Source organism: Micropterus salmoides, unplaced genomic scaffold, assembly GCF_014851395.1.
Source record: "Micropterus salmoides isolate LMB-PRFRI ecotype aquatic unplaced genomic scaffold, ASM1485139v1 Ms_hic_scaffold_10, whole genome shotgun sequence".
Classification (NCBI taxonomy): domain Eukaryota; kingdom Metazoa; phylum Chordata; class Actinopteri; order Centrarchiformes; family Centrarchidae; genus Micropterus; species Micropterus salmoides.
The window spans coordinates 30,819,623-30,846,170 of record NW_024040041.1 but is presented as its reverse complement, the minus strand read 5'-3'; the positions used below and the strand labels follow the sequence as shown (position 1 = coordinate 30,846,170).

General features: G+C 41.1%; 1 protein-coding gene and 1 long non-coding RNA gene across 2 annotated transcripts; both read right to left on the bottom strand.

Annotated features, from left to right (window-relative positions):
• Nucleotides 1–544: 544 nt before the first annotated feature.
• LOC119917986 lies at nucleotides 545–25,335 on the bottom strand. The gene is made up of 4 exons (XM_038738469.1): nucleotides 25,196–25,335; nucleotides 23,507–24,016; nucleotides 14,979–15,296; nucleotides 545–1,167 (listed from the first exon to the last, which is right to left on the bottom strand). The coding sequence occupies exons 2-4, from the start codon at nucleotides 23,998–24,000 to the stop codon at nucleotides 648–650; spliced, it is 1,332 nt and encodes a 443-aa protein (XP_038594397.1). The 5' UTR covers nucleotides 24,001–24,016; nucleotides 25,196–25,335; the 3' UTR covers nucleotides 545–647.
• Nucleotides 17,676–23,028, bottom strand: LOC119895168. Its single transcript, XR_005443040.1, has 3 exons — nucleotides 22,640–23,028; nucleotides 18,038–18,215; nucleotides 17,676–17,723 (listed from the first exon to the last, which is right to left on the bottom strand). It is a non-coding gene; the product is annotated as an uncharacterized LOC119895168 (long non-coding RNA).
• Nucleotides 25,336–26,548: the final 1,213 nt, after the last annotated feature.

The window sequence follows — 26,548 nt, the reverse complement described above, 5'->3', positions numbered from 1 at the left end:
CTGAAGGAAGCCATCTGACTGTGTGAGGGGCAAGATCGTTGATGTCTGCAGGCAGAGTAGGAGCTCTCCTGTCTGACTGGTCCACCAATAGCAGAGAAGATGACCCCTTGAGACACAGCCCCTCCTCATTTGCATAATGAGGCAGAAATAAATACCATGGGTGAAAATAAATAGGGTAAAAAATGCAACGCTTGAATAAAACACACAAAAATATTAAAACACACACATAAATAAATACATTTAAAAAAGAAGTAATTAATAAATGAAGTTGAAGATTATAACGGACAATAAATAAATAAGGTAATTAAAATAGATATATACATTTATGTCTCCTTGTATAATTTAATTACTACCTACATTTATTTATTTACTTTTTTTTTTGTGTATTTAATCGGATGCTTATTTATTTATTGAGCATTTATTTATTTCTGTATTTATTTCTGAATGTGTCAGGATCGGTCCTTCATACTCAGAGGCAGATATCTCAAAATAAAAAATATATACTGATCTCACTTTCAACAAACCAGACAGCAGCTCAGGTTTAAGACCACCCGTTTATTTTCCAGGTTACAATGACACAGTAACAAAGTGTAATTTACTTTTTATCCAAATATGTAAAAATACATTTGAACATACAAAATAAATTGCTAACAGCCCGTGTATACACATGGAACACATCCAGGGAAGACTTGGATGGGGCACGGGTTGATGATATCAATGATCTGGATTCGACAGGGATCCCAGACACAATCCTGCAAAACGCTTGGCACCATTTCACACCTGGGTATCATCCAGGCGGTGTCGTACACCGGTCCGTATCTGCAGTCATGCCAGGTTTTCTGACGTGGATGGCCTTGATAAGTGATGGAGATCACTTGCCCCACGTTGACCAGAACCCTGATGACGACATTGTCACACTCAGGGTGATTAATGGGATAGCAGCTAGCTTTCTGCAGGTCTCTGCTGAGGTAGACGCCGCGGCCGAGCATCCCGTCTGCAGACTGCTGAAAACCTGTAGCCAGGATGGACTGAGCTTTCTGCCTGGTGGTGCCGTGGTACATGATGTACGTCTTACCACAATCTGGTGCACCACCGTCCAGTCGACAAACCCCAGGGGGCAGAATACAGTCATCTTCAGCCCACTGGTACTGCATGTTGGTGTCAGAACTGTAGGAAAGAGGATTGTTAGCGTAAAGACTTCAGAAGGATTCCATATGAAGAAACTAAACATCACTGCAATTACAACAATACAGGGATGAGACAAGAAAATTAGGAAATTTCAATATTTTCAGTTCTGTGTTTAGCCTAGCTTAGCATAAAGACCAATCTGCATTGATAGTGAAGCGAGTCTACAGCCACGCTAATGGCTCTGCGAGGCTTTACTTTTTACTCTGCATTCAGACTGAGAACAGGCTGTGTGGATGGGGGCGTGTTGCATGAAAACACTTCCAACAGTTTGAAGGCTCATCAGATGCAAAAATGCTGCACAGAGGTTCAAATATTTTGTTGAGATCTTTATGCAAACAGTAAAAATATGGCGCTCACGTTCTTTTAATAGGTCCGAAAGTTATAATAATCAGGTGAAGGGAGACTTTAAATGCACAGTCAAGTACATTTAGTACATTAGGTTATATTGATATAACCCAACATCACATATACTGTAAAAACAATTGTGCCAATGGGCTTTAAAATCTGCACAATAAACAGCCTCCTTTATCTTTAGACTCTGGATCCAGATAAGGAAAAAACTCCCTCACATACTTCTTTAACTGGGAAGTTAAACCTTACAGAAGGTTTTTACTTAAACACCATCTCAATTCTGCTGTGCGTATATTTATAAGATCTTCTGTTAAATTGATTACTTCACAGTTTTGCAACCTTAAACTGTAAACATGGTTTGAAACTGTTAAGGACAAACACGGGACACATCTGCTTTTATCAGTCAGGAAGACACGTCGGCATATTCCACTGAAGGTTTAAAAACACATTCACTGAGAATGTGTTCTTAAACCTTCAGTGGAATATGCCGACGTGTCCTCAAACATGCAGTATTGTAAAAATGGCAATTTTTAAAGTAGTGTGTGTGCACCTACCTCTCCTCCTCACTCTCTTCCTCCAAGAGTGAAGGTTGTGAGTTGACTTTGCTTTATATAAGGGAGAGAGTTTCATAAATGTGCGGTCAAATTTCAGTTTCCTCTAACTTTTTGCACTTTTGGCACAAGTTAGACAGGATGTTGTGTATTTGGGTGAGGTCAACACAGCAGTGGTGTTGCCTGTCCTGCAAGTCAGCACAGGGATCAGTGGTGTTATAGGCATGTGTAAGAGTGGGATTTATGGGACTTTACACCCCTCGCTTACTATGTCACAAATGTTTTTACCACAAGAAAGAAGAAAAGATTTATTCAGAGGTTCATGTCCACAGGAGGACACTCAGTTAAATATTTTTTCTGTTAGGTGTAAAGTGAAATGATTCACTTTTGGGGTGACGCAGATTGTTACTTCCTCATCTTCATCATCTGGCACTAGTCTATCAAATGTGTTCACAGACAATTAGACATTGTATTTTGTACAATAGCACATTGTCAAGGGGCTCTGTCGGCCTGAACCTCTGTTTGAAGTGTTAACACAACCACAAAGAGACAAACTGACTGTGAAGAGTTGTGAAATGACCACAAAGTCAAGAAGCCACACATAGGGATGCAATGACGTCATTAAAAGAGCTCTGCAGCCTTGATGCTCAAGTCTGAATCTGTTTCATGGTGAAAGTGTCTTTTTCCTTATTTTCAAATTATACGTGGGCTTTCTGCGTGGATGACACACTTTTCTCTTGTACTGAATGACTCATCCCCACACAAACTCGTTCTGAGGAATGAGATGAATGGACGCTGAATGATGAGATGAAATGAACAACTGATCATTGGTGGCTTTTCACCTCCGCTCCAAGATGTTTTGCTCTACAATCATTTTAATTTCAATTTTGAGAAATTCAGGAAAAAAACTCAGCTCGCTTTTAAGTCCAAATAACTTTATTTAAAGCTGTACACTTTGTTGACTGAATTAAATTGCCTTCTTGTGACCAGTGTTTGACAGATTTTCCAGCTTGATTTGTGTGCTGTATGTGCTTCACTTCCTGTATATTTTGTTTGTAACAAAACTAAAATTAATTTTTTGCTGAGAAATCAGTCTATAAATCCTTAGTGTTTACTCTGACTTGTGCACATATTTGATCAGAATTGTCAGTCTTGTCATCTTCTATGCCTGTTAATCCGTGCAGGGTCGCGGCGGGCATAGGGCGAGAGGCAGGGTACACCCTGGACAGGTCGCCAGTCCATCACAGGGCACATAGAAACGAACAACCGCTCACACTCACATTCACACCTTTAGAGTCACCAGTGAACCTGCATGTCTTCGGACGGTGGGAGGGAGCCGGAGCACCCGGAGAGAACCAACGCAGACACGGGGAGAACATGCAAACTCCCCACAGAAAAGCCGTAAACGACCAAGGTTTGAACCCTGGACTGCAACCACTGTGCCACCCTAGTAAGAATTATAATTACCAATAAATAAGATATTTGAGTTTTATTTGTTTTTCTGCAGTGACAGCGCCTCTGCTGGTGATGTGCGATACCAATTAATTCCTGTCCGATACAATACCAAGTAAAACCCAGGCTGGTATTGCCGATACCAATACCAATACTTTTTACATATTTTATTTCTAGTTATGTGACCTCCCTCTCCCGTTTCTGTATTTATGAGAGAAGTAAGGAGGAGGCTGTAGCCTTACCAATTCAAAATAATAGCTGCATAATGACAAGACATCAAACTACTGTCATATTCTTTAATTATAATGAAAATATCCTGCTCAGAACTGCCACTTCATAACATTGTGACAGACTTAATTTCAGATGTTTAGCAAAGTCTGCAGTGTTGCCAAAGTATTTCACTGTCTTTGCACACACATCATGTACAGCGTCGTTATTACCTTCACAGCTAAAACACAGCCAGACGTGTTTTACAGTCAGCCATAGTAAGTATTCAAACGCAGGAAATGTAAAGGGCTGCAGCTGCTCACTTCAAAGAAGCTCCGTCACAGAGCCGTAGCGCAAGCATGACTTTGACAGCAAAAGGAAAAGTAGTTCCTATCAACCGAGTAGCCTATAATTAGACCATCCTGGTGACAGTAAAATACTTATGATAAAACACAAACTCACTCCAAATGACTGAGTTTAGATATCGATCCAAGAGCAGGAAACGTTGGTATCAGAAATATCGATACTTTAGGATCAATCCGCACATCACTACCCCCTGCTGTCAGTCGGTGTAGGCGGGCGCTTCAACTATCTCATAATATCACTTTAATTCCAACAGCCACACAGACAGATAGAGAGGGTTAAAGTTGTTAGTCCCACCTGTGATTGATTTCTCCATGACTGATGAACCGCTTCATACACCACCTCCACCTCACAACTTTACTTCAACGATGAATGAACAGCTTAAAGGTTCAGTGTGTAAGATTTAGTGGCACCTAGTGGTGATGGTTGTGAATTGCAACCATCGGTCCAGTCTACCACTGCCCTCTAACCTTTCAAAGAGCGTAGGTATGGTAGCTGATACAGCACAAAAGGTCTCTCTTCTCAAAGAGCGGCCAGTCAAGTGGCCAATTAGAAATCTCTTTAGGTATATTTATTAAGTTTCGATACATATTTAATTAGTTATTCAGTAAAACCATATGTTACTGTGACTTGGCCTCTGACAGATAACATGGAAAATGTAAGCCAAGAGTGTGAAACACTGTCACTGCACTACAGTCCATTGTCCATTAGATAAATCCTCCGTATTTGTATAGTCTTTTTGACCACTCAAAGCGCTTTTACACTATGTCACATTGAGCCTAAGTGCTCTAACCGAAACAGCCACCAGGGGCAATTAGGGGTTCAGTATCTTGCCCAAGGACACTACGACATGCAGCCTGGAGGAGCAGGTGATTGAAATGCCAACCTTCTGATTAACAGGCAACCCACTCTACCTCCTGAGCCACAGGACAAGGGAAACATGGACCAAAACTGCCCGACAACAATAATATCTGGCCCGCAGTCAGATTATGGTGCTTTGATAGTGGCAAAAAAATATAAATAAACACTTGATTGAAATAGATCTCAGTCATGACAGCAACTCACATAATCACTTCCTCTTTAGTGGTTTTGCCTGCAAAGAAAATGCCACGAGAAGCTTGTTTACTGTAAAGCAGTAATGGAGTTGAACTGAGCTTTTACTTTGAAAAATTCTGAACTACACTAAAGAGGTGGTATTATGCTCATTTTCAGGTCAAAATCTTAATTAGGGGTTGTACCAGAACAGGTTTACATGGTTTAATTTTCAAAAAACACCATATTTTTTGTCATACTGCACATTGCTGCAGCTCCTCTTTTCACCGTGTTTAACACTTCATTTTAGCTATGGAGTGATACATCTTACCTCTACATGATCTTTGTTGGGAGTTGCACATGGGCAGTTCCTAGTTAAGGACTACTAGCCAATCAGAAGCCCGTAAACAGCTTCGGTTCAGAAGTTACATGTTGCAGACCAGCTTGGCAACATGGACTGGAGCAAGAGTTTCAGAGTGGTGAGTTATTAATCTGTAACAAAAGTATCTTTCATCCATAAAGTTTAAACTGAGCTCTGTCTCTACATCACAGTAACATGCGAGCTGTATACACTGAACAAAATTATAAACACGACACTTTTGTTTTTGCCCCCATTCATCATGAGCTGAACTCAAAGGTCTAAGACTTTCTCTATATACACAAAAGGCCTATTTCTCCCAAATATTGTTCACAAATCTGTCAAAATCTGTGTTAGTGAGCACTTCTCCTTTGCCGAGTTAAACCATCCACCTCAAAAGGTGGTTTAACTGCTGACTCATAAACCTTTTTGTTTCTGCTTGGGCTCTCTGCAGCAAATTTACCAAAAAGGTAAAATGTGACACATCGTGAGTCACCAGTGGTGAAGTTTCTCTGTTCTTTGCATCACGGCTGCTGTTTTTTAACTTTATTTGGTTTCTATGTCATCTTTGTGATTTAATACTGTAACAATTAATCAAAAAATTCCTCACAGCTCACTGTAGATCTTACTGAGTGCTGGTGATATGAAAACAATGTGTGTGCTTTGATGTGGGAGACCTGAGAAAAGAGACTGGTATCATTTTTTAAAACTTGAGCTGTCTTGATATTAGACATTTGCAGAGCAGTGTTTCACCGTGGGACTTTTAAACACCTGGAAATCTTATTCATACAGCCATAGGTGTCATTTACACTGGGGACACTGGGGACATGTCCCCATCACTTTTTGAAATGGCTGATTTTTGTTAAAACATAATTTGTTAAAAAAAACATTCTGAAATATAGCTTTCAATTAAATAACAAATGAAAATGCCTTTTGAAAGGTTTATTTGCACATTAAGAAAACATGCAATGCAATTAAAATACATAAGAAACAAATGTGCATTGTCCAAAAAAGGAACTTAGGCTAAAAAAACAAGCTATAAAATGACCGAAAAACATGCATCACCGATCAGTAACTTAAACAACTTCTTGACACAGTTTCTTTTTGGCCAAGTTTTCTATTCATGACAAAAGCAGAAGAGGGAAAACTAAATCCTGCCTACATATGTGTTGCCTCAGCAGGGATGATATTACATGAGAAAAGTTGATCTGCAGGAGAAACAGATCTGAAAGCAGCACAGAATGACTGAGAGCTGCACTGACTTAGATTCTGTTATATTTATATATTTGGAAATGTCACGTGCCGCCTGAATTTTGTGTTTCCTTTTACATTAATAAAAACATTTCCACCATAAATTGGTGAGAAACGTTCACTAGAATGCATTGAAGATATTTTTAAAACACTGTTTAAGGATCTTTTCGTCTCATTCTCATGAACCAAATATCACGTATTGTGATGTCTCGCGAGCTAAGTGTCTCTTCATATCCCTTATCTGAGCCCCTATGTCCCCACCACTTTTCAACACAAAGTGACGCCCTTGTATACAGCAGTAGATGCAGGAATTGTTCTGGTCATGGGTGCGGCCCTGCTCCAGCTTCACTCCTGAGCAGCGTCACCTCCTGACAGACTACACCTGAGGCCAACTGAAGAGGGTGAATTCAGCTAAATTGGGACAGTTTTTGTAATTCTACTTTGTGATCTTGTTCTTGTCATACATTTTTAAAAGTATCCCAACATATTATACATTTCCAAAATCCTCAAGGTGTCTACTTTTTTCATGTGAAGGAATTAAGTGTGTATGATATTTTGGCAAAGCGTGGCTCCCCATTTTGTTGTAGTTTAAATACGTATCTAAGGTTACTTGATATTATGTTTTAGCCTATGTTTTGTTATAATAGTTTAATTTAGCGGACAGTTGTGCATAATGTGAGATAATGTGCAACATGTACAGTCGTCACCGGGGCAAAGACAACCAAATAACACAGAAAACCAAAAAATGAACACAGTGCTCGCCGAGAAGAGGAAGTGGGTGTGCATATGTCACAATGTGATAGATAGTTTGAGAAGATTATAAAGTGTTTGATAAACATAGAGAAGAGAACCGATGCATTGACATATGCATGTTGTTTGAGTTGGGTTGGTGACGTGAGTACACCCTCCGTCTGTGTTTCTGACATATGATTAATAGGTGGTTTTACCCAAGAAGTTACCCAAGACCTGGGTGTTGGACATAGTTTTGGTTGAATTAGCCAGAACTAAGATGAGATAATAGATTAGACCGTTTTGTCAGCATTTTAGGGAACTAAAAGTTTGCCAGAGATCTGTTAGGGGTGGAGGTCAAGTCAAGTCAAAGTTCATTAAAGTGTAAAATCACCAGCTGTGTGGTCCCAGTACACTTTACAGAAAACAGAGACACATCTAGTGGGGCAGTATGGTGTAAGGAGTTCTTTCAAATAGGATGGTGCCTGACCATTAAGGGCTTTGTATGTAAGAAGAAGTGTTTTAAAATCAATTCTCAATTTTACCAGAAGCCACTGCAAAGTTACTAAAACAGGGGTGATATGATCTCTCCTACTGGTTCTTGTCAGTATGCGTGCAGCAGCGTTTTGTATTAACTGGAGAGACTCATTTTTTTGAGCAGCCTGAAAGCACAGAGTTACAGTAGTCAAGCCTTGAGGTAACAAATGCATGAACAAGTTTCTCTGCATCATCTCAATGCAGAAGGTTTCTAATTTTCACAATATTGCGAAGGTGAAAATAGGCAGTCCTTTATGTGTGCGTTGAAAGACAGGTCTTGATTAAAAATAACTCCCAGATTCCTCACAGTGGTGCTGGAGGCCAAGGCAATGCCATCCAAGGCAACTATGTCTGCAGACAATGTGTCTTGGAGGAGTTTGGGTCCAAGTACTACAAACTCAGTTTTTTCAGAGTTCAACATCAAGAAATTATAAGACATCCAGGTCTTCACATCCTTAATGCACATTTGAAGCCTAGCTAACTGGTTGGTTTCATCAGGTCTGATAGAAAGGTATAACTAAATGTCATCAGCATAACAATGAAAGTTTATACTGTGGTTCCTAATGATGATTACCTAGCGGTGTTAGGACTGTGGTTTTTGTGTTCATGTCATTCCTGTTTAAGTCTGTTTTTGGTTCTGTGTTTCTCTGTGTAGTCTTGTTCAGTTAGTTTCTAGTCCTGTATGTTAGTTAATATCTTTTGTGTTTACTCCTGGTCTTGTGTTCCCTGTTTAGTCTTGTGTATTCCCTTGTTCATTTACTGGTTCCGTTTAGCTCTGTCGCATTCTTGGTTATTCACTCTGCCCCATGTCTGCTTGTCTAAGTGTTCTCTCTGTTACCCCCTGTTGTCTCTGCCTGCCTGCCTCCCTGTTTTCCTGCTGTCTCTTTGCCTCCCTCGTTAGCCTCATGTCTGTCACCTGCGTTTCTCCCGCCCTGCTCGTTATCCCTGGTATATATGTGTGGTCTTTCTGTTCAGCCCTTGTCCGGTCTTTGTTCATGTTACCCCCGAGTCTGTCGTGTGTATACTCTCTGCCTTCCTGTAACCAGCCTTGTTCGTCTTGTGACCCTGTACCTTTGGATTTCTGTTAGGATCACCTTGGTTTTTGGACTTTTGAACCAGCCACTCTGTCAGTAAGTGTGCTCGCCTTTTGTTTGCTTTTTGCCACAATAAATCTTCTCGTTTCACTGCACCACCTCTGCCTTGCGTCCTGCATTTGGGTCCTCCAACCTGCTCAACCCACACCCACCGTAACAAGCGGAAGCAAATACAAGGTGAATAATATAGGTCCAAGGACTGAACCTTGTGGAACTCCATGGGTGACTCTGCTGTGTAAAGAGGACTCATCGTTTACATTTACAAACTGGGTGCGATCTGATAAGTAAGATTTAAACCAGCTTAAAGCAGTTCCTTTAATGCCGACTAAGTGTTCTAGTCTCTGTAGTAAAATATGGTGATCAATTGTATCAAATGCTGCACTTAGATCTAATAAGACTAATACAGAGACTAGTCCCTTATCTGATGCTTTTAAAAGATAATGATTTTTTTCAAGGATCTTGGATATGAAAGGAAGGTTAGATATCGGTCTGTAACTGTCTAAAACCCCTGGATCAAGAGTAGGCTTTTTAAGAAGTGGTTTAATAATCGCTTCCTTAAAAAACTGAGGTACATAGCCTGTTAAAGAAAGGTTGATAATATTTAACAAAGAAGTGCCAACTGAGGGCAAAACCTCTTTGAACAGTTTGCTTGGGATGGGGTCTGTGAGGCAGGTCGTTGGTTTGGATGAGGACACAACTGAAGTAAGTTGGTGAAGGTTGATGGTAGCAAAACAGCCCAAATATCCATTGAGTTTTAAAGGTGCTTCCGAGGAGACTGAGGGCAAGTCGGCATCCATTGAAGGCAGGAAGTGCAGAATTTTATTTCTAATACCAAAACTTTTGTTGTTAAAATGTCACTACTGAGGTCAAGAGGGACACATTGTTCCTTAGAGCTGTGGCTTCCCGTCAATCTGGCTTTGGTTGAGATGTATTTTAGATCTCTATGCCACCCAGATCCTAAAAAAACATTTGTGAGATTCAGGGGAGTCGGTCTCTCCTCTGATCCTTGCATCGGCCTGTGTTCTTATATTTAAATAAATTAAAATAAAGTGGCAAATTCATTTCTGACTTCATCTATTTACTGACCCTGATACAGCAGGTGCCAAGGCCGTACAGACGTGATCTCCTGGCCAGGTGAGCCGATGCGTTTTTTTTTTTGTTTGTTTTTTTTTTGGTTAAATAGAAAACCTCTGTTTGGAAGGAGACAATATGGCCTATAACTGGTAAGAATACATATAAAGGGTGAGCTGTATACATTGAACAAATTTATAAACACAATACTTCATCATACTTCATCAGCTGAACTCAAAGATCTAAGACTTTCAGGCCTATTTCTCTCAAATATTATTCACAAATCTGTGTTGGTGAGCACTTCTCCTTTGCCAATATAATCCATCCACCTCACAGGTGTGGCATTTCAAGATGCTGATCAGGCAGCATGGGTATTGCACAGGTGTGCCTTAGGCTGGCCACAATGAAAGGCCACTCCAAAATGTGCAGTTCCATCACACAGCACAACGCCACTGGTGTTGCAAGTTTTGAGGGCGTGTGCGATCGGCATGCTGACTGCAGGAATCTCCACCAGAGCTGTTGCGTGTCAGAGTACATCCAACCGACCTCACACCTGCAGACCACCTGTAACCAGACCAGCCCAGGACCTCCACATCCAGCATCTTCATCTCCAAGATCGTCTGAGACCAGCCACCCGGACAGCTTCTGCAACAATCGGTTTGCATAATCAAAGAATTTCTGCACAAACTGTCAGGAACCCTCTCAAGCTCATCTGCATGCTCATCGGGGTCTCGACCTGACTGCATTATCGCACAGCCATTGAAGAGTTGGACCAACATTCCACAGGCCACAATCAACAACCTGATCAACTCTATGCGAAGGAGATATGTTGCAATGCATGAGGCAAATGGTGGTCACACCAGATACTGACTGGTTTCTGGACCCCCTCGGACCCACACAGTGAAACTGCACATTTTCGAGTGGCCTTTTATTGTGGCACACCTGTGCAATACCCCTGCTGTCTGATCAGCATCTTGATATGTCACACCTGTGAGGTGGATGGATTATCTCGGCAAAGGAGTGCTCACTAACACAGATTTTGACAGATTTGTGAACAATATTTGAGAGAAATAGGCTTTTTGTGTACATAGAGAAAGTCTTAGACCTTTGAGTTCAGCTCATGATGAATGGTTGACAAAAATTCCTGACATGCTACTAATAAAAGGATCCTATATCAGGTTTGGAATTGACCTGATATTATTAGACATCAAACAGGCCTACATTTCTCCAGCTAAACTCAGATTCTCCTTGTCATTGAGCCCATGGCAAAGCAAATACTGCCATCTGCTGGTTTCCTACTAGATCACATCAAGCCTGTTCAACAGTAATTTAAGTTTTGAGAGGCACACCACAAAGCTTGTGCAATCGTAATTTTACCTTATCTTAGAAATATATCAAAAATGATTAATGTTAATTGTTAAGAACACCTAGACCTTTATCTCACCCCGTCTGGGTTACTGCAACAGCTTTTTTGCTGGCTTGACCCAAAAGAAACAATATCTGCCAGGCTTTTAAACAGAACCAAGAAACACGATCATATCGGTCCTGTTTTAGCTTCATGACACTGGCTCACAGTGTGTTTTAGAATAGATAGCCTCTCTCCCTGCTATATCTCTGACCTTTTAGTCCCGTTTGCACTGGTACGCACCTTGAGATGCTCGGGTGGAGGTCTGTTGTCTGTCCCCTACTTAATTTTTTTTTTAATCCAAAGACATGCAGCCTAAGTTAATTGGTGTCTCCAAAATTGTCCTTAGGTGTGAGTGGTTGTTTGTCTGTGTGGCCCTGCGATGGACTGGCAACCTGTCCAGGGTGTACCCTGCCTTTTGCCCAGTGTAAACTGGGATTGGCTCCAGCCAACCCTGTACGCAGGATAAGCGGTTGACGATGGATCGATGAACTGTGTCCTGCTCAGAGACACAGGATCATTTTGACCAGCAGAATGTGTTTATATTATTCATTGTTTGCACCTGTATTTACTGAAATTCTGCTTGTGAATTCATTAATTGAATAACCCAGAATATGATCATGGTCTCTTTGATTTATTAGGCTATATATTTCAGTGGGGATTAAAATGATGTAATACATATCACAGCTGACGAATTATCAGCCTAACATGTGACTGAATGGAAATGACCATAAATGATGGCAGACTCAATGATAAAAGTTAATGGGGGAAATAACAGATTATGAAAACAAAATAAAGGAAGTTGTTTGTGGTCTTTTTGTTGTTCAAACCCGCAATGAACACGTAGGTGAAACACAAAACAAATCAAATGTAAAACTGAACCCTCCAGTCAATAACCAACGGTGGTCTTAATCACCTAGGGGCTCGTTTAAAGAGCTAATGTGAGAAAAAAGTGAGAATTGAATTTGGTTTTTATTACAGTTTTTCAAAATTGCTAAGACACATTCCTTGAAATCCTCAAAACCCAGTCTTAAAACTACATTCACAAAACCCCATGTGATCTGTGCTCAAAAACAATGCTTTCAAAACATCAACACAGCCAGTCAATATGTAAAACACTACAGAGCATTCTTTAAACACTACATCAAAAAATTGAGAACACAGCGTCCAGGGCATGTAGTTACAGAAAAATTGTTTTGCGTAGAGGAAACAAATTTTCCAATTTAAAAAAGTATAGTAATCACAACATAGTACAGTAAATATATAGTATACTGTGAGCACTGCAAGTAATACAGTATTGAATATCTGTATATTCAGCACTTGCATAAAAATACAGTACAGTAAACCCAAAGAACAAAAAAAACTCTAAATGAAAAGACTTTACACTCAAAAATGTTAAGCAGACCAAAATCAAAGTCAATGAGAGATTCATTCTGCCTCAGCATCATGTCTTTGTGCTGGGTCCTGCCAGAGGACTTCGTCCACATCACATGCAACCTTGTCCCTTGCCCAGCAAAGGAGGAAAACCCTCGGGTGTGCTGGAGACAGCCTGACTGTAACAACACCCCACTCACGTCTCACCACAGGCCTATTCTATGGCCCGTAAGAGATTTTCTGTAGTAAATGACTTTCGGTCATAGACCTTCCTCCATCAGGCAGAGAAAAATTCTTCTGTTGGTTTGAAGTAAGGGCTGTAGGTTGAAGGTAAACATTTATGAATCACTGGTTGCTGGTTTACATTGAACCACTTGCTTAGTCACAGTGAAAGCTGACATTGTCCCATAGACAGTATGTACTGCCGGCTGATGATCCTGCTGCTCACGTTCAAACACAAAATTCCAACGCGTGAATGTTAGTTTCTGTTTGAGCACTTAGGCTCAGTGAATGAATATGTGTGAATGGTGAATGCAGATGTAGTGTAAAAAGCGGTAGAGAACCTGTCCCTTACTTATAGCTTGGTCAAAGTGTGACATTGCCACCACGCTGGCCAGGGACTTGACCACAGGTTTGATCACATCATTAGAAACAAGAAAGTGTGCAGAATTATGAGTTGTTGTGTGTAAACGATGACAGCTGTGTTGTAGTTGTGTTTAACTTTTGCTGCATGTATTTACCATTTTGCAACACAAGTGCGTCACAGTGCAAAATGTGTTTTAGGCCACTGGGTTCAGAGAATGGGGTTTACTTTTTTAGGAATTGTGAAAAACTGTAATAACGGTGTTTATTCAAACTTGAACTGAAATTAATCATTTATAGCCAAACACAACTCAAAATGTTCCTTTGACTTCAATTTCGGCTCAACAAGCAAATATTTGTTGTTGTTACATTTATGTTTCTGTGACTTTTAAAAATAGCACAAAAATGTAAGAGCACAAATTAACAACATGACTTTAATCACAAATCCTGATTTTAGAAATCTTTTGTGTACATTAAAACAAAAACATGATGCCAGAGACTCACTGCAGAGAGTGAAAACTGTGGTCTCCCCCACACAGGGATACAGAGAGTCATACTAAATGGTGTGCAAATTCATTTGAATGGCCAGGACAACTTATATAATAAGTATTAAAAACAATTTGCAGTGTATTACACTACAACAGACAGCAAACCTGAACACCAGTATCAAAGCCACCACTACGGAGCCCCAGACGTCCCATAGAATAATATTTTTAACTTGTGCACGCAATTCATCTTATGGGACTTGAGGGGCTCCGTACGCCACAGCAGTGACAGTGGTGCTTATAGAAGCCGAAAAAAGTTCAAGCAAAAGTGGATTTCATTTCAATCAACCATTAACAACACGGGCGACTGAAATAAAATAACATTTATTTGCCCCATTTTCACATTATGTTGGTGTTGAAATGACAAGTAGGTACAAAAAGTTTTGAATCCGTGCAGTAGATGCTTCAACCGCTTCCACAACAAGTGGTTCTTTTTGCCAGCGACAGGCCCAGACTGTCTGACAACATCATGGAAAAGATCCCAACGAGGGATTTCTGGTGACCCCCTTTGTTTTCAACAGGAAGCTGAAGTCTCGGCCAAGGCAGTACTCACTGAAGTCTCATTAGAGGAGAGTTGTTGTAGGAAATGCCAGGGGAAATGAGGGAGGGGAGTTTCCTGTGTAAATAGAGGAGCTGATAGCAAGACTTTATTTTTCTCAAGTAGGCTACTGCACCAACTCTTCAGGCCTGCTGTTTCCTGATCACATCATGGTAACAATGTAAAACATTTCTGGTCTGAGCATGTGAGGCACATTAGCAGTGCGCAAAACACATTCTGCCTAAAGTAACAAACAGGGTGTTGGATCTACTTGTATGGTTTTAATGTACTCGATTCTTTTGGGATTCCAGACACAATCCTCCTCCAAACCGCTCGCCACCATTCCACACCCGGGTGGCACCCAGGCGGTGTTATAGCCGTGGTCATGCCAGGTCTTCTGAAGTGGATGGCCTTGATAATCGATCTTTTTCACTCTCCCCACGCTGACCTTAACCACAATGACGACCTTGTCAGACTCAGGGTGATTATGGGGATAGCAGCTGGCTTTCTCCACGTCTCTGCTGAGGTAGACGCCGCGGCCGAGCATCCCGTCTTTAGACTGCCGAAAACCATCAGACTCGATGGCTTCAGCATTCTTCCTGGTGGTGCCGTGGTACATGATATATTTTTTACCTCTGAACTCCTGGTTCATGCTGGTGTCAGAATCACTGCAGGAAAAAGGTTTATTAGTGTCAAGACTTCAGAAGGACTCCATGTGAAGAAACTAAACATCATTGAAAATAAAAACAATCCAAGTATGAGACCAGAAAATTAAGAAAATATACAACAGGACGCTCCAGTATTTAAGGTCCATTTAAATGTTTAGTCTAGTTTAGCACAAAGACTGGACCAATGTTCACATATCTGGTGAAATGTCTAATCAATTATTTGGATGGCTTGCCATTAAATGTATGGTATTTTACTCATAGCTTAGTTTCTGCTAAAATTGGCTGCAGCTTCTTAATTAAACACAGTTCCAAAGTGTGATCGTTCAGACAAACATCCTAAATCAGGAAGCTCACAATTATCAGCCTCCACATTTTCCACGGACGGGTTTACAGCACACTTCCTATAAGACAAACTAAATTTGTCTCCTCATACTGATTATACTTTATGTAAAAATGCAGACGTTCACGTACCTCTTTCCAGTTCCCTCCAAGGCTACTGGCTTTCACTATTCACCTCACTCTTTTTACAAGGACTTTTAGGAAGAAGTGCATCTGTCTTTCACTTTCTTTCTTTTCTCTGTGACTCCTCCCCTCCCGCAGAGCCTGAAGCAGCTTTCTGACACAATTTAATTTCCAAATTCATACAGTCAGTTTCAAAGCATATATGGATCGCATTCATTTGCAGAAGCTATAGAAACATCTAAATCCAGACTAGATAGCTATGAGTTCATTAACCAAATAATCTTTAACGTGACTGCTTTTATGCTCAATCTGTCATCGATGTAAAGACGCCATGGATTCAACCTCAGCTCAGAATAAAATCTTCAGGCTAACACTGTGACTATGTGGACATTAAGCCACCTGTCAGGTTGTCAACATTTACCGTAGGCTACTTTAGGCTACTGCAGAAGCTAATCACTGTTAAATCAGTGGTTTTCACCCCTTTACTGACACAGAATAGACCGCATTTGATAAGATTTTGTCCCAGGATCACCCATCAGATAACATTCCTGCTTTTAGATGTTTTATTACAGAAAGTGTATTACACATGACCAAAGTAGTCAAATGTTTTGTCATTGTGTTACATGGAATTATAATTGAGGGGATCACCTGGAAAACCCTCAAGGACCCCTGGAGGTCCAGTTCAAACTAATCTGTTTGAACAGGAAGCTGTCACTGATCAACGAACAATAATTTTTCATGTTGATGGAACATTCCTATAATAATTTCCATGTTGGAGAGGATGTGAATATTTCTGAGTGAGGATGATTGTGGTGCAGCTGAAACGACTAAAAGGAGCTTGTAGTTTTTGAATTTTAGTTGCATTTTCAACAGTACTATTTCATTAAAATTAAATTAAATAAAAATTAGAACTACACAACCCCCACATAGACTGCCCCAGAGAAAAAGAGAAAGACGAGGTTTTGAGGGCCCCAGGCTGTGACTGTAAGGAGGGCGCAGTGATATCGAAGGCACTGCAACAGACAGTTGTGCCCCAAGCTGCGCTGGCAGCTCCACCGATTGATGGCATTGGTTTTTCTGTGATACGTTTCAAGTGCATAGTTTGTGCTAACTCGTACGTAGTGGCATAATTTGTGAATTCAAGACGTACATTCATTGATTTCATTTATAGCATTTTCCCTCCCTTTCCACACAGTTCTCACAGGTTGGTCTGATATGCTGTAGAAATAAACCCATTTTTTAAATCACGACCTCGTGTTGACTACTGTAGGGAGCTACACAGGGTCCTCCTCACCACATGGACCGCGGCCGAGGGCCACTGTCTTGACGGCAAAAGCAAAAGCAAGTTCAGCACCAAGGACCGAGAGGAGATCCCCAGGTGATCTACAGTGCACCAGTGCTGGAGGTGTGGCAATAAACAGCACACCTGCTATTGTGCAACCTACAAGGGCGTTACATGTGTTGAAAAGTTGTGGGGACAAAGGGGCTCAGAAGACATGATGATACGCAAAATTTTAATCATTAAACATTTCATTTCCTGCATTCTGGGGAAAGTTTCTGCCCTAATTTATGGTGGAAATGTTTTTATTTATTTAACATAACGCAGTGCAGCTCTCTGATATAGTTTCCCTTCATGGCATCGCCCTGGCCTCCAGCACCACTGTGAGGAGTCCTGAAGTTATCTTTGATCAGGACAAGTCGTTTAAGTCTCACATTAAGCAAATGTCAAGGACCGCCGTTTTTCACCTACGTAATATTGTGAAAATCAGGAACGTTCTGTCTAAAAATGATGCAGAAAAACTAGTCCATGCATTTCTTACTTATAGGCTGGATTACTGTAACCAGGCTGCTCAAAAAGTTCCATTAAGACTCTTCAGCTGATCCAGAATGCTGCAGCACGTCTTCTGACAGGAACCAGGAAAAGAGATCACATTTCTCCTGTTTTAGCTTCTCTGCATTGGCTTCCTGTAAAATCCAGAATATAATTTAAAATCTTTGAATTTTTAGATTATGAAATGTTTTTGTCTCTTAGACAGCTGTGGAATGAAGCAATTTCATTCAAACTCTTTTTTCCTTTTTTGCAAATGCAATACAAAACTTTAATAAACAAGACAAATAAACCTCCAAAGCTTATTGTCATTTCAAGGATGACTGCTTGTTCAACCACACATACAGAGTTTGTCTGGCTGCTCAGGTCAAACAATCTCTTTTATCTTTACTACAATGTTCATCCTTTAAATAAAACATCACACCAGACAGGAGTCATGAATTATTAATACATTTAATGGAGGAGTGTTGGTCAGTAGTTTCCTGTTGGTCAGTGCTGTGTGTAGTTGTTGTTATGTCAGTAGAGTCTGAGTGCAGTGCAGTCTGTCTCCCGGCGTCTCGCTGGCCACAGCAGCTTGTCTCTGGACCGTCTGCTGGGCTTCCCTGGACCAGGTGTCGGCCTCTGCTCACCTGCAGACAGTTTTGTTTAGTTGTGACTGATTTCCAAACAAAATACAAATTCATACGATCAAACGGAAGCAACCAATATGCCTCACAGTATAACAGGTATGACTGAGATGCACAGTAACATGGAGGATTATCATTCATTATATTATAAGACACAAAACCAAACAGCTCCTACAAGATGTAATTCTACGAGTAGGTCATATATAATCCTCTAACAGTATATGCTAATTGTGATATTGCACTTATTCTAGAAAATATTTTGCTTAAGTGTTTATGGATCAAATGATCAGATGAGAGTGTGTTTACTTTATCACAAACTCTATCAACAGATATTCATTCATTATTCTGATACTCTGTTTAAATGAAAAGGTGCAGTTCCTCACTGTGACCACAGGAGGGCAGTAAACTATCATTATTGTGTTTTTTAATTTTCTTCCCACTTCCAAAAAGGAAATAAAAGTGGCTGAAACACTCACAACACAACACTCATTCTGTGCTGCTTTCAGATCTGTTTCTCCTGCAGATCAACTTTTCTCATGTAATATCATCCCAACACATATGTAGGCAGGATTTAGTCTTCCCTCCTCTTTTGTCATGTTCAAATGGAAACAGAAAACAAAAAGAAACTGTGTCAAGAAGTTGTTAAAGTTCACATTTTATAATCAGTAGCTTGTTTTAATCCGTGGTGGGGACATGTCCTCAGCATCCCCAGCACATATGGCGACCTGGAGTAGTAGTTGTCCGACTCCTGACAACATACTTTGATTATCCTTTAACAGAGACTCCAGTCTGAAGCGTCACTTCACTGATGAACCGCAGAGCTGCAAAGTTACATTAGGCTTCATGATCAAAGAAGGTTTTCATATAATTTCCACACTTGTGTTCATTTTTCTCTTTTTCTCTTTTCTCAGCTGTGAGTCTGCTGCGGGCGAAACACACATGAGACCGCCGATGTCAGTAACCTCCAATAAGGGGGTGTGTCAACCAGTAAAAGACTTCTGTGAAGGCTGCTCTCATGTATCCTTGCTCGTGGCTCCTGGCACGTCAGAGATCCCTCCTCGCTCCTCAGAGCACAAATCATGATGAAGCAGCCTAATAAAATATTGAATACAACTTTTCCAAAATCTCAAGCTGTCTCCAGGCCTGCTATTTCCTGATCAAATCATGGTAACAAGGCTTGGTAAAATCATACAGCTCCCGGTATTCAGCAGCTTCCACCAGTTGTCCTTCACTATTGTGATCCAATTGGAAAAAAACACAAAGGATTTCGGGCACTTCAGCATTCAGAGCGCTCCTGCAAAAATGCGAGGTGCTCCAAGCATCTACAGCGTGAAGCGTGTAGGGCACAAAACCACCTCCTGTCTAAATTAAAGAACAGGCTTTTTTGTGTTGTTTTACAGTTTTAATGTACTTGACTCGATCTGGATCCCAGACACCGGCCGAGCATCCCGTCTGCAGACTGCCGAAAACCTTTAGACTTGATGGTTTTAGCAGCCTTCCTGGTGGTGCCGTGGTACATTATATGTTTGACCTCTGTACCCCTGGTTCACGTTGGTGTCAGTATCACTGTAGGACAAGTAGACTTCAGAAGGACCCCATGTGAAGAAACTAGCCATGTGCAAATAAAACAATTCAGGAATGAGACCAGAAAAATAAGAAATTATACAACAAAACGCTCCAGTATTTAAGGTCCATTTAAAGTTCTTGATGTTTATCCTAGCTTAGCACCAGATTTGGGTTTTAGAGAACTGCGAGAGGAGAGTTTGGGCGATCTTAAGGCTAATTTATACTTCTGCGTCAAATCGACGGCATAGGTGACGGCGTAGGCTACGGGGCTACGCAGAGGCTACGCCGTTGCCTGACGTGCACCTTCTTCAAAATGTAACAACACGTCGAGTCGACGCGGACCGTAAGCTCTGTGATTGGTCGGCTGGGTAGCCTCGCAATGCCTCCAAGCCGACCGGAAGTACCCCGTGCTTTGAAGTAACATTTACTAGCGGAACTAGTCGCAACCCGAGCGAAATGACTCATTTCAGAATGTGATCCACTTGGTCGATAAAATTTGAAAAGGCTACACCAGCCGCACGTTTACAATTTTACCCCCATTTACGTTAGCAGAGCACTAAACCAGAAGTTAGCCTGCTCGGCCGGCAAACGTCAACACAGTGGACGCCATAGCGCTACTGCCGACTAGCGTTTGGGGGTGTAATTGCAGAATGACGGACACACCAACGCACAAGTATAAATGCATGGCTACGCAGACCCTACGCAGGTGTATAAATCGGCCTTTATATATGTGTTGGTGATTGGATTTGCAGGTGTGTGTGTAATGAGACGCAGGTGGTTAATCAGTGAGGGGAAAGAAGGAAGGAGTGGTCCTTTTCCTGAACCTCAGTTTACATAACACCATTAAAAAAGAAGCTGTGCGCGTTTACGCCCGAGGTACAGCAGCGTAACGTCTGATCATGAAAGTAATTCATTAAAGCACAAACACATATTGCCTATGGAAATCTGTTTACCCATGGTCCATCAGGGGAGCTACCGTCTTGTTAAGAGGAGCCGAGCTCCCCCGTAGTGTCCACCCTGCCCACAGTCTCAACCATCGGATTCCAGCAACAGGAAATAACGTTACTCTTTTAATCATGGATTTGTTTTTCTCGTGCTGAGATTGTAACAGGTACAATATTACCATTTATTGTTTAGTAATGTGTTACAGCAAAAAGCAATACATCACGGTAATTCCATTACTTTTGTAACACGTTACTCCAGAAATGGAGCGGCCACACGTGAGAGAAGACAACAAACGCCGGGAGCTGCTGTGCCATTCATCATAAACTTTGGCTTTAAAACTTCATTTTATGAGTTTTATGAGTCTGTGGTGGCCAGTGCTATCCTGTTTGCTGTTGCATGCTGGGGCAGCAGGCTGAGGGTAGCGGACGCTAACAGATTCAACAAACTGATCCGCAAGGCCAGTGACGTTGTGGAGGTGGAGCTGGAGTCTCTGTCGGTGGTGTCAGAGAGGAGGATTATGTCCAGACTACATGTCATCTTGGACATTGTCTCCCACACACTCCATGACGTGCTGCTCAAACACAGGAGGACTTTCAGTACAAAACTTATTCCCCCATAATTAGTTAGTTATTCAACTGGACATTATTATCTGTTTTTGTGCAATGGTATCTGTCAATAATTAATGTGCAATACTATGCTGCAGTTCTGCTTTATTCAACCTGCTGTTCTCCATTGCAATTCTTTCATAATGTAAATATTGTACATAACCATACCCCTTTATATTTTTCTTTACATTTTATTTTTATACCCTTGTATTTATGTATTTCTTTATCAACCTTCTTTCTATTATTACTGTTGCAACATTAACACAAGAATTTCCCCTCGGGGATCAATAAAGTATTTCTGATTCATACAAGGCCCAAGAAAAGAAGCGCAGAACGCAAAATAGGTTAGGAACCTGAGCATGTTCCATGGCCATCTAACGTTGGCTTGCTTCTTGCTTTAGCTACGACTCAGACTGTCGTTTGTTATGAAAAGATGAATGAGCGTTTGTTTACTTGCCAAACTTGTGGTTAACGTAATCACTTACGTCCCGCTGGCTGCCATCACGTTAATTATTACCGTTGGCTGCAAACAGGTTACAGGTTCATTGTTGATTTATTTAGTTATAATGTTACACTGGGTTTGAGAGTCTGGTGTGTGTGTTTTAAACTGTCATTAGTTGTAGAGGCATTGTACATTAGGCTACATGGTTGTGCTCTGTGAAAAACAGGTTACAGGTTTATTGTTGATCATGTAACACCACAGTTTTATTAACTTAACATTTCACTGGGTTTGAGAGTCAGCGGGTTGTGTTGACTTACAGTAGGCTAGTTGATAAGCTGTCATTAATTGCATTGCACATTACATGGTTGCGCTCTGTAAGTGAAAAACAGGTTACAGTTACAGAATCCCTTACAGCGAAGCAGTTTTATAAGCAGCCTGGATTGAACGCAGCAGGTGAAACATTCATCATAACCACGAGTGACTTGAGACTTAACTTGGACTCTTGCTCAGAGACTTGTGAGCATCTCTACGGTACTCCCAACACTGCTTAGCACTAAGATTGGACAAATGGTGAAATGACTAAACAATTATTTGGATGGATTGCCATTACGTGTATAGTAATGTTTTACTAACAGCTTAGTTTCTGAAAAAAATCGCAGCTTGACTGCAGTTTCTTAATGAGATTAAACACAGTTCCAAAGTGTGATCGTTCAGACAAACATCATAAATCAGGAAGCTCAAAGTTGAGTCGGCCTCAACATTTTCCACAGACGGGTTTACAGCACACTTCCTATCAGACAAACTACATTCGTCTCCTCATACTGATAATATTTTATGGGAAAATGCATACTGTGTGTGTGTTCACGTACCTCTTTCCAGCTCCTTCCAAGACAGCAGGCTGTCACTGTTCACCTCGCACCTCGGACTTTTGGGAAGAAATTCCAAAACAGTACATCTATCTTTCACTTTCTCTCTTTACCAGGATACCGGTTTGGCAACTGGGAATTCCCGTCTGCATCTCATCCTTAATTAGTGTTACCCAAAGTTTAGTAAGTGCATCGAATACCACCAAAAATATCTTCCACATGTTGAACAACCTGCTTATGTAATACGATGGATTTTGGATGTGCGGAGCCGGGGCAGAGGCCTGCAGTATCTCATGGATTTGGAGGGTTATGGCCCTGAGATTCCTCTGTCCGTCATCTTAGACCCAGAGGGAGTCAGAGTTTCATCTTACCCATCTGGATAAGCCTGGTGGCCAGCAGGCTGCCATGTGGTGGTTTACTGTCATGATTGGCTGCGCCGCCCTCAGACTGAAGTGTTTTGCCCTGTTTTCCCCTTCCTTGAAACACGCACATAGACACACACCAGTGGATGGACACTAACCAAATGTTTGCCCAAGGTCACCACAACATGAGGACAAGAAGAGATCAGCTGCACTGTGTAAAAACATTTTTTCAGAGGTTCCGATAAAATGTTATCTCTGTTACCTTGACATGTTAAAGTTGCAGTGAAGACTGTTCAAAGTGAGTCCTGTGAATCCAGAGTTAAGGGAGATAGAAAGGCGGATACATCCCATACTAAAAATATACTCATCAAACTTTCAACAAACCACTCAGCAGCTCAGGTTGAATGTGACCCATTATTTATTTTATTACAATGACACAGTAACAAAATGTCATTTACTTTTTATCCAAATATATAAAAATACATTTGAACATACAAAATAAATAGTTCAGCCCATGTATCCATAGGGACCACATCCATAGTAGGGTTGGACTGGGCGTGGGTTGATGGTATCAATGATCTGGATTTGACAGGGATCCCAGACGCAATCCTCCTCCAAACCGCTCTTCACCATGCCACACCCGGGTGGCACCCAGGCGGTGTCATAGCCATAGGCATGCCAGGTCTTCTGACGTGGATGGCCCTTAAAATTGATGGCGATCACTTGCCCCACGTTGACCAGAACCCTGATGACGACCTTGTCACACTCGGGGTGACCAATGGGATAGCGACGAGCTTTCTCTACGTCTCTGCTGAGGTAGACGCCGCGGCCGAGCATCCCGTCTTCAGACTGCTGAAAACCTGTAGCCAGGATGGACTGAGCGTTCTGCCTGGTGGTGCCGTGGTACATGATGTACTTATTACCACTAACTGGCTCAGAGAGGCCCAGTCGATTTACCCCATAGGGCAGACTAAAGTCATCTTCAGCCCACTGGTACTGCATGCTGGTGTCAGTCTCACTGTAGGAAAGAGGATTGTCAGTGTAAAGATTTCAGAGGGATTCCCTGTGAAGAAACTAAACAGCGTTGCACACAAGACAAAACACGCTAATGGCTCTGCGAGGCTTTACTTAGTGGGCATTCATAACGAAAACAGGATGTGTGTGGGGGCATGTTGCATCAAGTACTGGTGAGACATGAAATACTATCCAGAAAGTCCAGTTTAAGTTATAAATCAAGGCTCATCAGATGCAAAAATACTGCACAGAGGTTCAGATATTTTGTTGTGATAAAGTAAACACTAAAAATACTTGCTAATCTCCCCCAAATGGAGATTTTAGATGGTTGTACTTTACCACACATCCTCTGTTGCAGACTGAAAACTCATCTGTTCAGACTGCATCTTGCCCTGTCTCGATTTATTATAGTTTTGTTATTGTTTATATTATTAATGTGTTTCTATATGTAGCATTTAAAGCAGATCAGCTTATTGATTTGAGTTGATGCAGGATTATTGCCCAATTTCCGGGTTGCAGACGCATACTGTAGTTGAATGCTTATTATAAATCACTTTGGATAAAAGTGTCAGCTTAATAAATGCAATGACTGTAATGCAGTGATAACATATTGAGGTTAGCTTTAAACAAAAATGCAGGTGTTTCTTTCAATTGTTCAGAAAGTTACAATCAGGTGAAAGGGAGACTTTTATATATAAAACCCAACACCACTACTTTACCATCTGCACAGCACACTATATTCTTTGTCTTTAGACCCTGGATCCAGATAAGGAAAAACTCCCCCACATACTCCTTTAACCGCCTGTAGCTCTCAAAGACCTCGCAGAGGGTTTTTACTGAAACACTATCTAAACTTTGCTGTGCGTATTTTTGTAAAATGTTCTGTTAAATGGATCACTTCACATTTTTGCAACCCCGACCCCATCAAAATGATGTTTTTTATCATCCATGACAGTGTGTGGCACAATTTCTTTAGATTCTGAGAAAATCGCTGTGGTTTGAAAGTGTCCCACCATGACACATCTGCTTTTATCAGTCAGGGTCAGCATTTTCCACTGAAGGTTTAAGAGCACATTTTCCATCAAACTAACTAACTTCATCTCCTCGTACATGCAGTATTGACAATAATTATTGTAAAAATGGATACTTTTAAACGAAAAAAATCAAGTGTGTGTTCACCTACCTCTCCTCCTCTCTCTCGTCCTCCAAGAATGCAGGCTGTGAGTTCACTCTGCTTTTTATAAGGGAGGAAGTTTAAAAAATGTGCGGTCAAGCTTTAGTTTCGTTTCCCCGTTGGCACTGTTTTATGACTTTTTTCAAAAAGGATGTTTGTATTTGCTGTTTCTTGTCCTGCCAGCCAGCGTAGGGATCAGTGATGTCTTTGTCAGATGTAAGTGTGGAAGTTATGGGGCTTTACTCCCCTCTCTTACTATGCCACAGATATTTTTACCACAAGAAAGAAGAACAGATTTATTCAGAGTCTCATGTACAGTGGCAGATCGCTCCACACAGATCTCATGTTTTTCTCCATCGTTTCTTCAGAGGAAGCTTGAGGGACATTTAAGTCACAATGTCCATGTACATCATGATTTATTGGTTAAGTCTGTTTGCATTGCACTCAGCTGCATTTTGTCTTAAGAGATACCCCAAGTTTTCCACGACAACCGAGTGTAAAACATTCTTTGGTTGAAGTTTTGGCCGTCCCTGCAGGTGAGGTCATTCAGACAGCCAAAAACACTTTTGTCTCCTAATGCTTGATGCTTACGTTTGAATCCAGTTTACTTAAAAGTTAAAAGTGTCTCATACAAAATTCCTCCTTATTTTCAAATTGTGTGTGGACTCTTTGCCAGGACTGCACATTTTTCTGAGTGTAATGTCAGGGCTGTGACTCATCCCCAAACAAACACGCTCTGAGCTATGAGCATGAAACGAACAACTGATCTTTGGCGGTTTTCACTTTCGCGCCAAGATGTTCTGCTCTATAATCAGAGTGTGACTTTCTAAACAAAAATCAAGGGTCATGCTCTGATTTTGTTTCTTCAAGTTCCAGTGTGTAATATTTAGGAGGACCTATTGACAGAAATGGAATATAAATAATATATATATATTAATATAAATATGTTTTCAGTGATGTATAAAGACCTCACATGATGATGTTTTTATTACCTTAGAATGAGACATTTCTATCCGCATACACTGCGGGTCCTACATGGAAGAGCTGCCATGTTTCTACAGGAGCCCAAAGAGAGAAACCACCGTAGCTTCTCCTGAGTTCTTTACACATCTACTTTGTCATACCGAATAGCAATTCAAAATGTACATCAATTATTTAAAAAAAGAAAGGATAACATTTTCAGCAACTCAGAAAATGAAGTGACAACAACAACGACGTTGAAAATAAATTGTAACCCCAGAAAACACTGATTATTCACTCATTGCACAAAGGGTCTGAGGAAGTAGACAAGAAAACTGTTTGCAGGTCGACACAGCAAAGCTCCAGGCTGTGACTGTGAGGAGATCCAGGAGGGAGCAGTGA

Bases quoted from the DNA above. Each gene is read 5' to 3' on its own strand.
- LOC119917986 (XM_038738469.1), bottom strand. From the start codon at position 24,000: ATGCAGTACCAGTGGGCTGAAGATGACTTTAGTCTGCCCTATGGGGTA. The intron at 15,297-23,506 runs AACTATTTATTT...TTTTTCCTGCAG, and splicing joins CCCTATGGATACATGGGCTG to TGATTCTGACACCAGCATGA. The intron at 1,168-14,978 runs GTGTGGAATGGT...TCTTTCCTACAG, and splicing joins ACCGCCTGGGTGCCACCCGG to TTCTGACACCAACATGCAGT.